At 40.8% G+C, this 14828-nt stretch overlaps 1 protein-coding gene across 1 annotated transcript; it reads right to left on the reverse strand.

Moving 5' to 3' along the window:
* Positions 1-898: 898 nt before the first annotated feature.
* Positions 899-13776, reverse strand: LOC135482259 (high-affinity choline transporter 1-like). Its single transcript, XM_064762147.1, has 8 exons — positions 13602-13776; positions 7861-7968; positions 7475-7630; positions 6810-6958; positions 3542-3694; positions 2359-2488; positions 1923-2140; positions 899-1743 (listed from the first exon to the last, which is right to left on the reverse strand). The coding sequence occupies exons 1-8, from the start codon at positions 13774-13776 to the stop codon at positions 1078-1080; spliced, it is 1755 nt and encodes a 584-aa protein (XP_064618217.1). The 3' UTR covers positions 899-1077.
* Between the last annotated feature and the right edge of the window lie 1052 nt (positions 13777-14828).

Genomic DNA, 14828 nt, shown 5'->3' on the forward strand with positions numbered 1-14828 from the left:
CACAACGCAGTTCTATATAACCATTAAAAGGTATGTGTAAAACCATGTCTAAGTAACAACAATAGATCAACTAACTCAGTGTACTGTCGCTGAGTAAAATATGAACACCTACCTCGGTCTTTCATCTTAATACATCATGCATTCATATCTTATCTTTTTAGTGCCCTTTGTATACTGTGTAGGTTATCGTGTATTGAACATCACCCAGGCAAACTCATTTTTCATTCACTTGATATCACTACTGAAACAGATAACAAATCGTTCACATTAAATCACGTCATGGTAGACGTAAGAGCTGAGGCACCGGCTCTACACAACGCGTTCGTTAGAACGTAGGCCTTATATCACTCTCCTAAGAACGCCATTACTGAGATTTTCCAGAGAGATTGATGACACTGCCCATTTTGCTACGGTTCATTTTAGCAATTTGTTTGTGGCACAACCCGCAGAATGAAGATCAAGTCTCTGAAGCTCTTTCCCGCGAATACACAGATCTGCATTTAAACCATATTTTCTGTTTTAGCGATGAATCATACAACAGTCCATACTTTTGTCGTTGTCATGAAGTCTATCTTAATGTAGTGTACAACATTCCGCATTTTTAAAATTACGGTGCCTCAAATGTTTCTTCCCAGATCCAAGATTGAAAGGTTATATTCTATAAACTTATGTATATGTACGTTGATTTGTCCATTATGTAAACAGCACACACACTTTTGTCCCGCCAACAAAACGTGTATACCTAGTTTATAGGTCAGTCAATGCCATCATGACATTGCAATAAAGTTTGCGTATAACGCGTTCACTCGCACATGCATGCAAATATTTATAATTCACTCATAGTTGTATAACTAAATGGATGACCGGTAGACGCCAAGAGCACCCTGGTTAAATATTGTTTATATCTTTCATCATTACTTCAATTCTGTCTCACAGAAAACATATATCCATTGTGGTGATTTCACCACATTTTGAGGATTCCTCTGTGGACAAGTAGCACAAAATTGGCCAAAATCATAATCTGTCATTATTTGAAGTTTTGGAATTATTATTGTTTCAAAAATAAACAACTTTGATTTAGTCCAACTCAGACATGTCGTTTGTAACGCCTGTGCTCACAGAGTTTAAAGAGGGTCCATTTATAATGTTCGCGGGATCTTTGAGGATTGTTTGTCCATTACCAAGGGCTTCTTTAGAGTACTGTAGGTGAGGCGTTACAGAGCCGTTCACCTTTGGCGTTTCCGTGGACAGGACAGTGAGTTCTCCGACCGACCCGACCTTCTCCGCCAGGGCTATGTGCTCCTCTTCGATGTTCACCACACATTTGAATACGTCATGACGCTTCTGTAGATAACCGTTCTCGAACAGGAACTTGCTCCCGTAGGAAAATATTAAAATTGAAGCGAAATTCAGCAACATGGAAAACGTCTTGAAGGGAAACTGCTGGCCATACTCGTCCGTGTAGAGGGGATATTTGATAAGGGGAGGTAAACGCAGCATGGGTTCCCCTCCCGCCAGGCGGAAGAACAGACCAACCAGATAGCCGGCGAGTGACCCGTATGTGTTAGTGTCCTTCAGGTAAACCACTGATATCAGCTGGGGAAATAGTATAACATAGACGAGGTCAGAGCACAGGTACCACAGACCATATATAGAGTCTACAAATATCGCCATTAACGTCGCCATGAGACCGACACCGAAAATAGCCACTCTCATCACACGCAAGATCTCAATTTCGGATGCCTGGAGGAAAGAAGGAACAACCAGTTAGAAAAGAGCATTAAAACTGCAAGCATGTGGGACGTCTGCACCGCTGTTTAAGCCATATAATGCTCAACCAGTTGTTATGAATGTATACCTTATATTCTGATATGTGTAAAATTTCATTCGGGTCAAGAATCGATGGTAATTTGTGCTCTTACATTTTGCCGTAAGATGGTTTTGTGAATGTTCCTAGCGTACATCGAGCTGGCTGAAAGGATAGAGGAATCGGCTGATGACATCACCGCAGCAGAAATGGCGCCCAGCCCAATGAAGGAAATGGCATCAGGACATAAGTACTGCAGTACCAGGGGAAGAATTAGCTTCATGTCTTTAGGAGGTATGGGTTTCTCACCAGCGTACGATGTCAGGTTCCAGTCTGTTTACAACAAGAAAGCAAGATGGCAAACATGTGTTCTTGTGCAGAATTGCACCTATGTCAGTAATTTGTTCGTCTGGAAACAAGAAAAGAAACTGAAACTGAGTTATATAGCATTTGTCATTGTAGTACTGGAAATGTGCAATTCACTTCACTGATTTCGTTTTAGCATCATTTTACGTATTTCTATAATATAGTAAACTGATCCATTTCTCTACCTGTTTCTGCTGCCACGGCGCCAATAAGAACAGCCGGGGCGGCCATGATGATGCAACCAAAGGCTGCAATGTATGAGAGGAACTGAGCCCGGAATGCTGTCTTGGAGGACAGGACTCGCTGAAAGTACACCTGAACAAGGAAAGATGAACATATTATAGCATGTGCGCTAAAGTCCTTAGTAATTGCTGCTCTCAAGACCCAACATTCAAAAAGAGTGTTTCGTTGTGCAGCAATAATATACAGGATTATTGACAAACCTTGTGTCACTTAAAACTATAGCCTATAGTCAGTGGTAACATATATTGTAAAACCTGTAACTCCAAAGAGATTGTTTCGTTTGGCAGTGGTACTACAAAATTATTCATAAAAACCAATAATGCAACTGCTCAGAGTTTTCCGGATGACAATTTGGGAGGGTTTGCGGAGTGATAATTTAGGAGGATTTTCTGGGTGACAATTTGGGAGGGTTTTCTGGGTGACAATTTGGGAGGATTTTCTGGGTGACAATTTGGGAGGGTTTGCCGGGTGACAATTTGGGAGGGTTTTCTGGGTGACAATTTGGGAGGGTTTTTTGGGTGACAATTTGGGAGGATTTTCTGGGTGACAATTTGGGAGGGTTTGCCGGGTGACAATTTGGGAGGGTTTTCTGGGTGACAATTTGGGAGGATTTTCTGGGTGACAATTTGGGAGGGTTTTCTGGGTGACAATTTGGGAGGTTTTTCTGGGTGACAATTTGGGAGGGTTTGCTAGGTGACGATTTGGGAGGATTTTCTGGGTGACAATTTGGGAGGGTTTGCCGGGTGACAATTTGGGAGAGTTTTCTGCTTGACAATTTGGGAGAGTTTTCTGGGTGAGAATTTGGGAGGATTTTCTGGGTGAGAATTTGGGAGGATTTTCTGGTTGACAATTTGGGAGGATTTTCTGCTTGACAATTTGGGAAAGTTTTCTGGGTGAGAATTTGGGAGGGTTTTCCGGGTGACATTTTGGGAGGGTTTGCTAGGTGACGATTTGTGAGGGTTTTCTGGGTGACAATTTGGGAGGGTTTTCTGGTTGATCATTTGAGAAGGTTTTCTGGATGACAGTTTGAAATGATTTTTTTTTTTTGATGATAATTTGGGAGGTTTTCCTGGATGACAATTTGGGAGGGTTTTCTGAAGGACAATTTTTTTTTTCTTTACGAACCTGCCATGGAACTCCTCCGAAAGTGAGCAGCAAAAAGCTGTCGACGTAACTGCCAGCGGTGTTAGGGTCAAGAGGCGTGACCCAGACCTCAGTGGCGTTGAGAGACAGGCTTCCTACAGCCTCATTGGTCATCGCAAACGGTATACAGACCCACTGTAAAAAAGCAAAATCAAGGAGTTTGAATCGGCCGATTGAATCCTGCACTTTACCCTTAAAGAAATCCCATTTAAAGTTATCCGATGAGTTCAATGACATTGCAAACATTTCACATTATATTTATTTTATTTGTCTGATTGCTGTTTAACGCCATTCCCAAGAATTTTTCACCAATATGATGATGGTCGGTTTTATGAGCAGAGATAACCGGATAACCGGTTTTCAAAAGGAGTCAAACTGTTGTCGATCGTCTATTGTCACTCACATACACTAAGACTGGGGAAGACAGACAAACGTATTGACCAATCGACGAACCTCTCCCAGAAACATTGAAGCTCACAATACAATATGTCTATCAGAAAGACATATTTTTGGGAAGACTGCTAGCAAGATGTGGTACTAGTGAATTTTGTGCATGACGTGTTTAAACTTGTTGTACACGGCAGAGTATAGTGAGCTAATTCCAACAGTCTGTCAGCTAGAGAAAAGGCCTGAGCCGTGTTCTAGAGGACAACATGATGAAAGACGGAGACGGTTGACAGTGTTGGAGTTATATTGATCCAGATGGTCTGCTTTTGGAAGGCATGCCTTGAACAAGTGGTTTTATCCCACTGGTTTAGTCTTGAAGTAAAAGAAAGCTAAAATATGAAGTAAGGTTCATCATACAGACAACTGAAAACCATGCGTAAAACTACTTTCATTTTTTTTTTTTTATATTTTTTTAAAGAGTGTTGACAGGCATTCAAATATTGGAGTTCCGTGGTGGGCTTTATGAGCCATACTGACGGTATGTAGGAACTCTGAAGTCGTATCGCCTGTTTTCCTGATGTTGACCAGAAGGATGGAATTTTTGTGAACATTATTTTAGTAATCTTTTAGTCATGGGTAAAAAGAGTTATTCTAACACTTAGGGTCGTGATTAGAGTTGGATAAACTGTGACATATGGCATAAAGAGGAATATTTTTGATTGGTGAGTAAGAGTAAACCGCAAATGACAGGTTGAATTACAAACAAAAGATTGTTTCTCTCTCTCTCTACCACATTTGAACGTTTACAATGCAATTTGCCATGGTTTATTAATAAGACAATTTGGCGGCTGAACCGAAATCTTTTCCTTTAAATTCATTGACATTAAACTGGAATCCGCCATGAAATTGCTCATGTGGTTTTGGGACTGCATGGTCTCCACAAACTACAGCAAGCTGTCTGCACATCATTCAGGCTTGATTACGATTTATGATATACTATTACGTTACATTTTAACTGTCTTCTCGGAAGATAGCTTTTAGCATTCAGATTATGAAGCTGTATTGAAAACAACACTTGGTTTATGAATCCGTATTAAAGCCAGTGAGTGTATAAAGGTGTTATGAAGCAAACAGGGTTCCTAACTCAGTCACATGTAACATATATGAATGAGCCGCTGTAAAGCCAATTTCACCTACACAGAAACAACAAAAACTCACCCGGACCTGCGGTGTCATATATTAAGTTTCCGGTTGTAACTTACCCTAATAAACTTGCACATAACACGCCGTTCCTGTCATATTCATTAGTTTAATTTGGACCTCTTTTTACGGCGCCCATCCTTTGGAGCGGTGTTTGTCGTTATCATGACTCTCGTCTCAATAAAGCTGAACAAATATTGGGAATGCCAGTTGTCGAATGGTAATGCCATTCGGTGGCTTTTCTCATTGATTTCTACCCGAAGAAGAAATGATCGCACCGGCTGTCAAACACGCTCCAAGATGCGGGCTGTAGTCTTTAACTATCTAAATCCCCGACATACAGTGTCTGTTGAGTTCCCCTGTAGTCTACACCCACGTTTGATCCGGATAAATTAGGTTTCACAAAAAATTATAGCAACGCTAATTTTTAACCTAAAATTGTATTTTAGCAAATGTGAGGTTTATCTGATATTGTATTAAATCTTCATAGATCCCAAGATATTGTTACAAGCGACATATCACAAGTTTGCCAGGGTAAATACATTTAAATCCTAAGTCAACCGAAATAGATAGACAATTAACCGTTTGAGTTCATCAAATTGAACAAAAGCCATGGACCGGTCCAACACACTCTCCGACTTTCTACTTACAGACCTGAAACACCTGATTTTTAGTGGAATGATGGATATGAATATGAAAATCACAAGGAAATAATCTGTCAGTGAGTGTATCACATCAACTCAGCATTCATATGGACAGTCCGACATTCCCATGAACGTAGAAACCCGCTGCCATGTCAGAGTTACACATTTCAGGTGCCATATGGAACCAGCTACAAGACATATACAAAGGATACACAAAGAATTTCGCTAAATTTTGAAATTGGACTTAATAATCATTAATCAAGTCTTTGCATGAGTTGACCACAATTCCACAATACAAAAGACTTAAGATATTTCCAAATCTTAATAAAAATAAAGACTTTTGTAACTTAAAGCCATGGTACCATAGAGAATGTGAAATGATAACCTAACACTAATTACTAAGTATGTATATACTGTGTAACTTCCAAGACGTGGATGTCGTACGGTGTAAAATAGGCCAAGGCTTGGATGAGTTTTCCTAACAGTATAACAAATCTTAGGAACAGCCCAACACCTACTCCTGTCTGAAATGCTAATGGCAATCTTCTCATTAATTTTAAAACAAATAACAAAAAAATCCAAAATGCATTCAAGAGATACTTAAAGCTGTGACAACGCCGTCATTAACAAGCGAATTAACGATTCTCGTTACGTGTACGGACCTCGAGGCTGTTTGTGTAGCGGGAAGAATTGGACGATAAACAGCGAATAGACAGCCTTATAATCAGTTCTAGAAGGCATTCCAGCAAACAATAAGGCACGGTGCTACCGCTGTGTGCAGCCACCGTATTTATTATGCATATGTGTTTTGCGTGAGACTCATAGTTAATTCTCTACACTAATTAAAGGTCAGCAGGGCTTTTTGTGGGGAAGAGTTGGAGGAGATAGGGACCCCCTGTTCGATTTTAAATACAGCTAAACGTCTCCCTGTTCGAAAATTCATCAATGAATTTGAACACAGGCGTGAATCTCCGTTTGTTACAGAGGTCTGTAGCGTGTGCTTTATGCAATTCACTTACCAGTCCGATGAATATAAAAAGGCCTTGAATGACGTCGGTGTAAGCGACGGAGTAAAGTCCACCAATCAGAGTGTAGAAGACAGCAATGATGGCTGACACAATGATGGAGATGGTATTCTTCAGCTCGATGATGACAGAGAGAGTAGAACCTAGGCAACAAAAGTTCAACACATCTGCTCATTAAAACCTCCTTAACCAAACCATGCTCTCACCCACAGTCTTCGTTTAGTTACAAATTTATCTTCCTCAAACAGGCTGCTTTTATAATGAGCACATTGTTGCAAGCGTTGGCCAGGGTCTCTGTGCAGGCATATCTGCGCCGAGTGTTATGTAGATAAATCAATGACTTTTTGTCCCTGCACCAAGTACGGGATACAACGACACCAGGGTAATCAAGCGGCGCAAGGGCACACAAGACATAGAATTTCCCAGGCTGAAGCGGTTCGTTAGGGAAGCTTAATTTCACACATTTTACATCACAGCAGATAGGATGTTTTAGACCCTAAGGCTAAAGGATTTATTATCGTTTGAAGTTAAATAAGATTTGGACACATTTCATATTTAAATTTATGAGAAAACAGATGACAAGAACTTTACAATGAACGTACTAAAGAAAGAAATGGCTCTTTTAATTTCAAAACGTATATCTTACAAAACAATTTTACCTAAAGCAGCCAAGATGGCGGCCGTCCAAAAGGTTTCTCCAAGAAGAGCAGGAATATACAATAGTCCGCCCATGCGCTCACCGTACTTTCGTTGGAATGGATCCAACATTGTAACATAACCTTGCTGCCGCATTCTGTTCGCAAAGAACAGTCCGCCTAAAATGCGAATAGAATAAACATTGTTCTGTTGTAGTAATTTATGCATGGTTTACGCATGGTCGATACAATACAGAAATGATTGCTTAAGCTCAATACTGCCTCCTGTAACACACGTTTGACATATATGAAGCAACCTTACATTAGTTTTTTTAATTTGATTTGTTTGAAGAAAAATTCAGCATTTTTAACATAGTTTTGGCGAAAATTCAGATGGATTTCAGACTTACCTATAACTAGACTCAAGGCATATCCAAATGGTGCTTGGCAATACACGAGTCCTGAGGCGGCGATAACCTCTGCAGTGCCGTTGATGTACGCCCCACCCACCCAGGTAGCTGTGTACAGAATAAACAATCAACATCAGTTGTGCAAGTGAAATAGGAGTGCGGGTCTAGCGGGCAAACACATGTTTAACTTGTGTTTCAAACGGCAAATTAACAGCAATAACGCTGGTTGTATTTAAGAGTCACAGGGTAACACACATGTTTTTGTTTGAGTCGTTTTAGCACAAATTGCACCTTCTACTGGGTACTCGGAACGAAGCCCGAAGAAAATAAAACGTTGTGCGATGCCAGTTGTAACACGCCAATTGCTCTGATGGCTTATCAGATTTTATTATGGATTTCTTCCAACACAAAATCGAGTATTAGAAAAGTAAATATTTTCATCGATCATAATTTTAAGTTTAAAATCAGATAAAAGATGTTCTGTGACACGATGCCCTTTCGTCAGACTTGAGCAACAATATAATTGTGCACAAATACGTTTCGTCTTACGCCATACTAAACATCTGAAATTAAATCATTTTTTTTCTCGTACATAAGACCGGTTTGGTTTCAAGATCTATTTTTTCCTTACTACGATGGTGGAAGAGAATCATCGACCTGATAAACACCAGATCAGCTTGTGCCACAATAATGGTTTTGTGTAATACTACCTCATCATATTATGAAACATTCGGCCAGCACGACCGCTTGTCCCACTCGATTAGGCTGTTACTTGTACCGTTATTGATCTCGTTCAGAGCGGATCGGATCCAGTCGAGAGAGAATGGCGGGGGAAGAAGAGATCACGTGATACGCTATATAACAAGTGTAAATAGAACAGAAGGAACATGTCAATAACATGTCCACACTGAGACATCGGGGTCAATCTTTTTGGATCATCGTGACGTGGAGGAAACAGTTCTGCGAGGGAGAAGAAGTTTCCCGGGTTAATTCCTACTGCGTGACCTGGCATTAGCGAGTGGTCGGCGATGGCACGTGGTCGATTAAGCAAATCCCGTCTGATGGGCTAAGCCGTGTCTCCTGGGTGTTGGGTGTCAGGACGTAGTATATACATATCCCTCATAACCTATTCTTCACCGACATCATCGACCTCTTCTGTGACGTTCTGTAAACTTTAATATATTAGTATCTGTCCAGATTAGTATCATTCTCGGCAATTTGCCTTGCATTTTTAGCGAAGCGACAAATATTATAATATAAACGACAAGTATTGCTCCGTTTACATATGTGGGGGCAACTGGTTTACAATGACATAAACTTAACTAATGAGAAGAAAACTATATACTGACTTATGAAATTATGAACTGACTTATTCTGTCGGACATATGAAACTTTTCCACATAATATCAGGACAGTTTCTCTCCAATATATTCTTAAGAGAAAACTTCTTTTGTGAAGTGGTAAGTAACTGGTCGATGTGATCGTTCCATGTTCCCTGGTTATTTAATATTACACCTAGATGTTATGTGATTTTCATGTTGTATTACATTTTGTGCAAAAATCTTCTACAGAAAGGCAGGTGTGACAGAGCTGAAATTTACCCTCAAGTAAAAACTCGCTGTTGATTGAGAATGTCATGTGACCGAAAACGTCTGCCATTTATATGATTGTATACTTTCACGGGTTTCCTAGTTTTCTCTGATACAGTTTTGCAGGCTTATATTTTTTACCGGAAATTTCGCAATTTTTCTGGAAGTAAAAGTGTCCCCATCTTGTAAAATGCCTCTTTTCATTCTGTATTAGATCCATTTACAGAGATGGTAGCAGTAGCAGATAGGTTTAAAAGCGCTGGAGATGAAAAGTCAACTGAAGCTGTGCATTTACACAGTAATGGAAGAAAAGACAGTTCACAGTGTTCAGATTTTAGCTATATTTTAGCCATATTTAACTTGGTTACATATCATATTTGAAAGAGACTGGATATGTCGCACCATTCACAGAAACTCTAGTGTTTTGAGTTTTAGAGTGTCTACCTCATGATGACGGAATGCAAACAGTCTACAACAAAATATAATAGATTTCATATAATTTTGAATTAATTTGTCTAATTTCTGTGGTGATTTATGGTTTGGGAAACGGTTGCCGGGTAAATATGAGCTTTGAATATCGAAGTATTCTCTGCAAACTGCAAACACTTCATAAAGCTATTTTTATATGTTTGTCATGCCATTATATGTTTGGCACCTCGACTATATTCTGCTCTCTGGAAACATGCCATATATTCAGTATCGAATGTCTTGTGTTCGTTTTCACAGGTAACCTTGACATTTGATACGGTAGTTTAATGGTGGCAATCCGATGCTCGCCACTTCACAGTTGCCAACGACGAGATTGTTATAATCCTAGACTTGTCCTCTCTTGGTTTGGCTTATTAACAAGCTTCAGTATAAAAGGTTACCCCAAATAGGTCCTCCTCGTCATGCAAATCCCGTGGATGAAGGTGAGAGCAGGTTGTTGTGGGGGTTGATATATCGGCGATGAGGGAGGAAGCCTGAGTGTATGGATCATGGAATAGCTATGATTAGCCACTATTAGTCTGAAGGGAGAGAATGCGGTCTGCGCATGAGACAGTCACGCACCTCCGTCTCACGCAGCCGCCATGTTACCGACACGCAAGTACCTTATTCTCGCTGTTCCCTAATCGCACGCGTCTTTAGGCTCGCTTTGCAGAATAAGTTATTTATAGATAAAACTAGAACAAAGGGTATCTTCATACCAACCATTACAACTCCCGCGGGCCTTAAGCTTGTCTGCCAAAACACTTGGCTTAAATTAAGCAGTGTTGTCACGCGACACTGTTTCCAGTGTCACCAGCAGGTTAAATCAATGATCATAGAACTACTGTTTAGCATGGTTAGTGGAATATAAGGTCATCAGCATCAATTGTTTCAGTCATACAGGAACTGTAAGTTCTTTTCTTTTGTTATTGGTTTTATGTTTATAAATGAGAACTTCAACGTTTATAGTGTTGGGCAACAATAATATTCTTGAGAACGTTGTAAAACACCACTCAAATGAATAAATACATTGTGGCAGCAACACGACTCCTGGACTTTGATCATTAAATTTGGACCAATAAGACCACCAACGTCCAATGACGGACCGTCCTGTCTTCGTTCAGGCGGAAATCCTAATATTTTACCTGACTCTCTGGTTTCCCATGGAAGGAATGCTTATGAAGGGCTTCATGAGAAACTTCCTATTTTCATATTCAAAGTGGACGTTCTCCAGTTTGACCAGTTAGTGTAAACGTACAGACGGCATATTCAAAGGCACTTTATTTTTTCATTTTATTTCATGTCCTTCACTCCTTCTACGGGGGTAAAACAATTGTAACAGTTTTGTGTGAGGGAAATCAGAAGAAATCTACCTGCGTAGATTTAAGGGCTTGAAAGTTGCTCCCACCAGCATGTGCGGAAAATCTGATCAAGATGGCCAAATTGAAACATCACAAGGTTAGCGAAACCTCGATCTGGCATGGACCGGAAGTTGAAAGCTGGGCGCTTACACATGCCCCCGCACCTATATACCGTGTGTACATTGCCTCTGGCGTATGCACAGTTTCACAGTTAACGATTTCCTGAAGATAAATACTCTCCTGAACTAATGGAAACGTGAGTCTTCGTATGTATTCTACTGATGCTAATAAAAGGATGCGGGTAATAATTTCCATACATATATACTCTGAGGGGTCATAAATATAGATATGCCAATCGCTTATATACATAAAAAATAACTTACCTTGAAAAACATTTTCAATGGTGTAGTGAATCCATGTAGACTGCTTTTAAATATATCGAACAAAGCTTGTGTGGGCGTTTGACGTTTGGCTTCGGTATACATATATATGTATAATTAAAGCCTTATCAGTACAATTCATTTTCTGTCTACTTTTTTCTTTAAAAGCCTTTTTTGCTTACACTAAATAATCATTTCATCAGTACTGAAACATTATTTTCAATACACCATTGTTATGTATGACTATTTAACGTTTTCATGTACTGTTAGTCTGCGGACCTTTGTGAAAGCATAACAGGCCCTGTTATATATGTACAGCGCGAACCTGGCCGAAAGCACCTTGTTCAATGCTCTGTTTATTTAACTGACTGTTCATTGGCTGTTAATTCTGTGTCTAAGAATAGTTGAATCCACCTGGAGCGTATATAAGCCGTGTTTTCTGTGCAGAGAGGGGGTATTTTTGCTGCATCCACTGGGAGCCTGGAGAGTGTGCGACGCTCTCGTATCGAGTCCATTATATTTATATGAGCTGGTGATGCCAGTTTCGTTTGGGAGGTCAGATTTTTATGCCGGCACGGTTTTTGTACCACAGTAGTACTGATGTCTGGTTTATGTGAATTTCTGCGGAAGTCACGTTTATTGGTGTTCGGATCTTTATTATGATTATACAGTGTTGACTGTGTAATTTGTTTAACACGCTGACCTCACCTGACCGACAAGGTCGTCAAGGACTCTAAACTGAAGTTTTCAGTTTTGTAAAGGACGTTCGTTCTGCCACAAGGTGACATTACTCTACGTCTCTGAACGGCTCGTTTGTGAGTTTCTGCGGGAAACTGTTCTAAAGTGGATTATACCTCCATGCCTGTATTTACCCTGTGTTGTGCTCTGCGGGTGCGACGTCATTCAAAGGCTTGACTGTTCCAGTTCTGTGTAACCTGTGTACTGTGTTCGCGTTCGCTATCCTAGCGAAGTACCTGACTAGGACAATTTGTGACTTGTGTGAATTGTGTGTTTATCCCATGGTCTTTACGTTGGAGCTCCTGGAACAACACGTTCCTTGGGATGCAAAGGTGAACTGGAAACTTTTAAAGACCGGTAATACTGATGTGTATGTTTTTTATGTTGTTGTTGTTGAACTGTCTGTAAAACTATACGTCTCATTTAGTATATATAAAGCCATTGTTTACATTGTAATATTGAGTCACTGAGTCTGTTTTCTGTTGCTGTTTTCAATACCGTAACACCATAGCTGACCCAGCGGTCGCCCCAGCTTCTGTTCAGACTACCAAAACTTGACCAGTGATTTTGTATGTCAGGATGCAGTACCACTATTGGACTGTGTATGAGGGTTGACACGCCCATGCAGTTTTCTATATATCTGTTACATTTACATATCTGTTACTCTGTCCGCTGTCATAAGAGTGAGTGAGTTCTTGGGGTTTAACGTCGTGCTCTACAATTTTTCAGTCATATGATGACGAGCTGTCATAAAACGGTGTTACACCTATGATACGAGTCATATATCCATGGCCACGATTTATAGCAAATAGACAATAAATATATCTGCTAAATTATTTTTTTAATACCAAATATTCCATTTTCTTTTCCAAATGAACCAAAAATGTGAGGAAGATCAATTTTTTCAAAGGGTGCACTCGGTGAGGATGGGGTGGGGGTTTGGGGGGAGAACACGTCGGTACCTCACACGGGCGCCTGCCACTGTGTACGTCGGTACCTCACACGGGCGCCAGCCACGGTGCACGTCGGTACCTCACACGGGCGCCTGCCACGGTGCACCCGTCCTCCATACCACCATGAATTGCACCATCAATCCGCTAATCGGAGTGCCAAGCAATCTAAGGGGAAATCGCCTTGAGCTACAGAATAAAGACAGCTCTGACAACTAGAAGACCATAAGCATTACAAGCAGTGTACCCACTAACCTGTCATGGTAAAGACGCCGACCAAGAGTCCAATGTTCCTGCCTGCAAGCATCACATCTTCACTCTCGGGGTTCACTCCGGATGCCTTGTTCTTACGGGCTGCCCATATCCCAACGATAAGAATTAACACGTAGAAAAATATAATAGCAATCACCCCAGCAACGTGGACCGCCATGTCAGATTTAGTCCGGAGTCAGAATGTTCGTCTGAAAACAGAAATTTGGTGTTTGACTTTAGTTAACAAATACCATGTCCAAGTGCTTCTCCTTACAGTGAGTGTGGCGTGACACCTGGTGAAGTAGCAGCAAATGTAGTTCTAATCTAAGCCAGCATATCAGCGATCTATCGCTGCTTTGACGGAGGCTCACAGTGATGTGTGAATTGGACACAGTGGCCCTTATAGAGTGCGAACTGCCGTATGTTCTGAACACGTGTTCTAGCCTGGACAGGAGACAATGGGTGGACGTCCCGCCCCCATCTGCCACGCTGCCACACCGTTATACTGCTTACTGACCACGTGCGGCAGGGTGAACCTGATGATTTCGCAGACTACCTGAGTACTGTTGTATATTTGTACACTTCTAGACATGTAATATCTTACGAGATAGCCAAGATGACACTGTTTTCTCAATCCAGCGTAGTGAAGCGATAAACACAGAAGATTAAATATGACCAATAAATGTTACATGCGCTGATCTCATTAGCCAAGTGAGGTAAACATAAACATTGGGTATGCATGTACCTAGAGAGTCTCTGATAAGCTGCACATGTATGTGTATAGGGTTAGTACAATAATGGAATTGAGTCGAATCCCACAGTTCAGTTTGTCGTATTAACTCGTGGAATTCGACTAGGACAAATGCTATTTCATATAAGTCTCCTTCACACGGTGTGATTTGTCGAATTCTACGAATTGCATGAAGTAAGGTTTGTCCTGTTTTCGTTCGACTTACCGAATTTAAGATGTCGATACGACAAAACGCACATAATTGTATTCATCACTGTTTTGATTGAGAACGTGCACAGCAGTAGTACATATAGCTTTCTGAAATATAGACAATGACTTGAATATACTCTGTTATTTTTTGGGCCTGTGTGGCGTATGAACTAAAAAGCCCTAAAGCAAAAGGCGTTGATCCAGTCATCCCTGTTCCGGGCCTATAGACGATCGGACGTGTCGGGGGGTGGGGGGGGGGGGGGCGCTTCCGGAGTATTCATACCCCCAGT

The sequence above is a fragment of the Liolophura sinensis genome, chromosome 1 (assembly GCF_032854445.1).
Source record: "Liolophura sinensis isolate JHLJ2023 chromosome 1, CUHK_Ljap_v2, whole genome shotgun sequence".
Classification (NCBI taxonomy): Eukaryota; Metazoa; Mollusca; class Polyplacophora; order Chitonida; family Chitonidae; genus Liolophura; species Liolophura sinensis.

What these genes read in the sequence shown, in the direction of transcription:
- LOC135482259 (XM_064762147.1), bottom strand. Translation starts at nt 13,776, where the DNA reads ATGGCGGTCCACGTTGCTGGGGTGATTGCTATTATATTTTTCTACGTG. An exon ending in TTTTTATATTCATCGGACTG is followed by an intron (nt 3,695 to 6,809) that starts GTAAGTGAATTG and finishes GCTTTTTTACAG; the next exon opens with TGGGTCTGTATACCGTTTGC. An exon ending in AAACCATCTTACGGCAAAAT is followed by an intron (nt 1,744 to 1,922) that starts GTAAGAGCACAA and finishes TCTTTCCTCCAG; the next exon opens with GCATCCGAAATTGAGATCTT.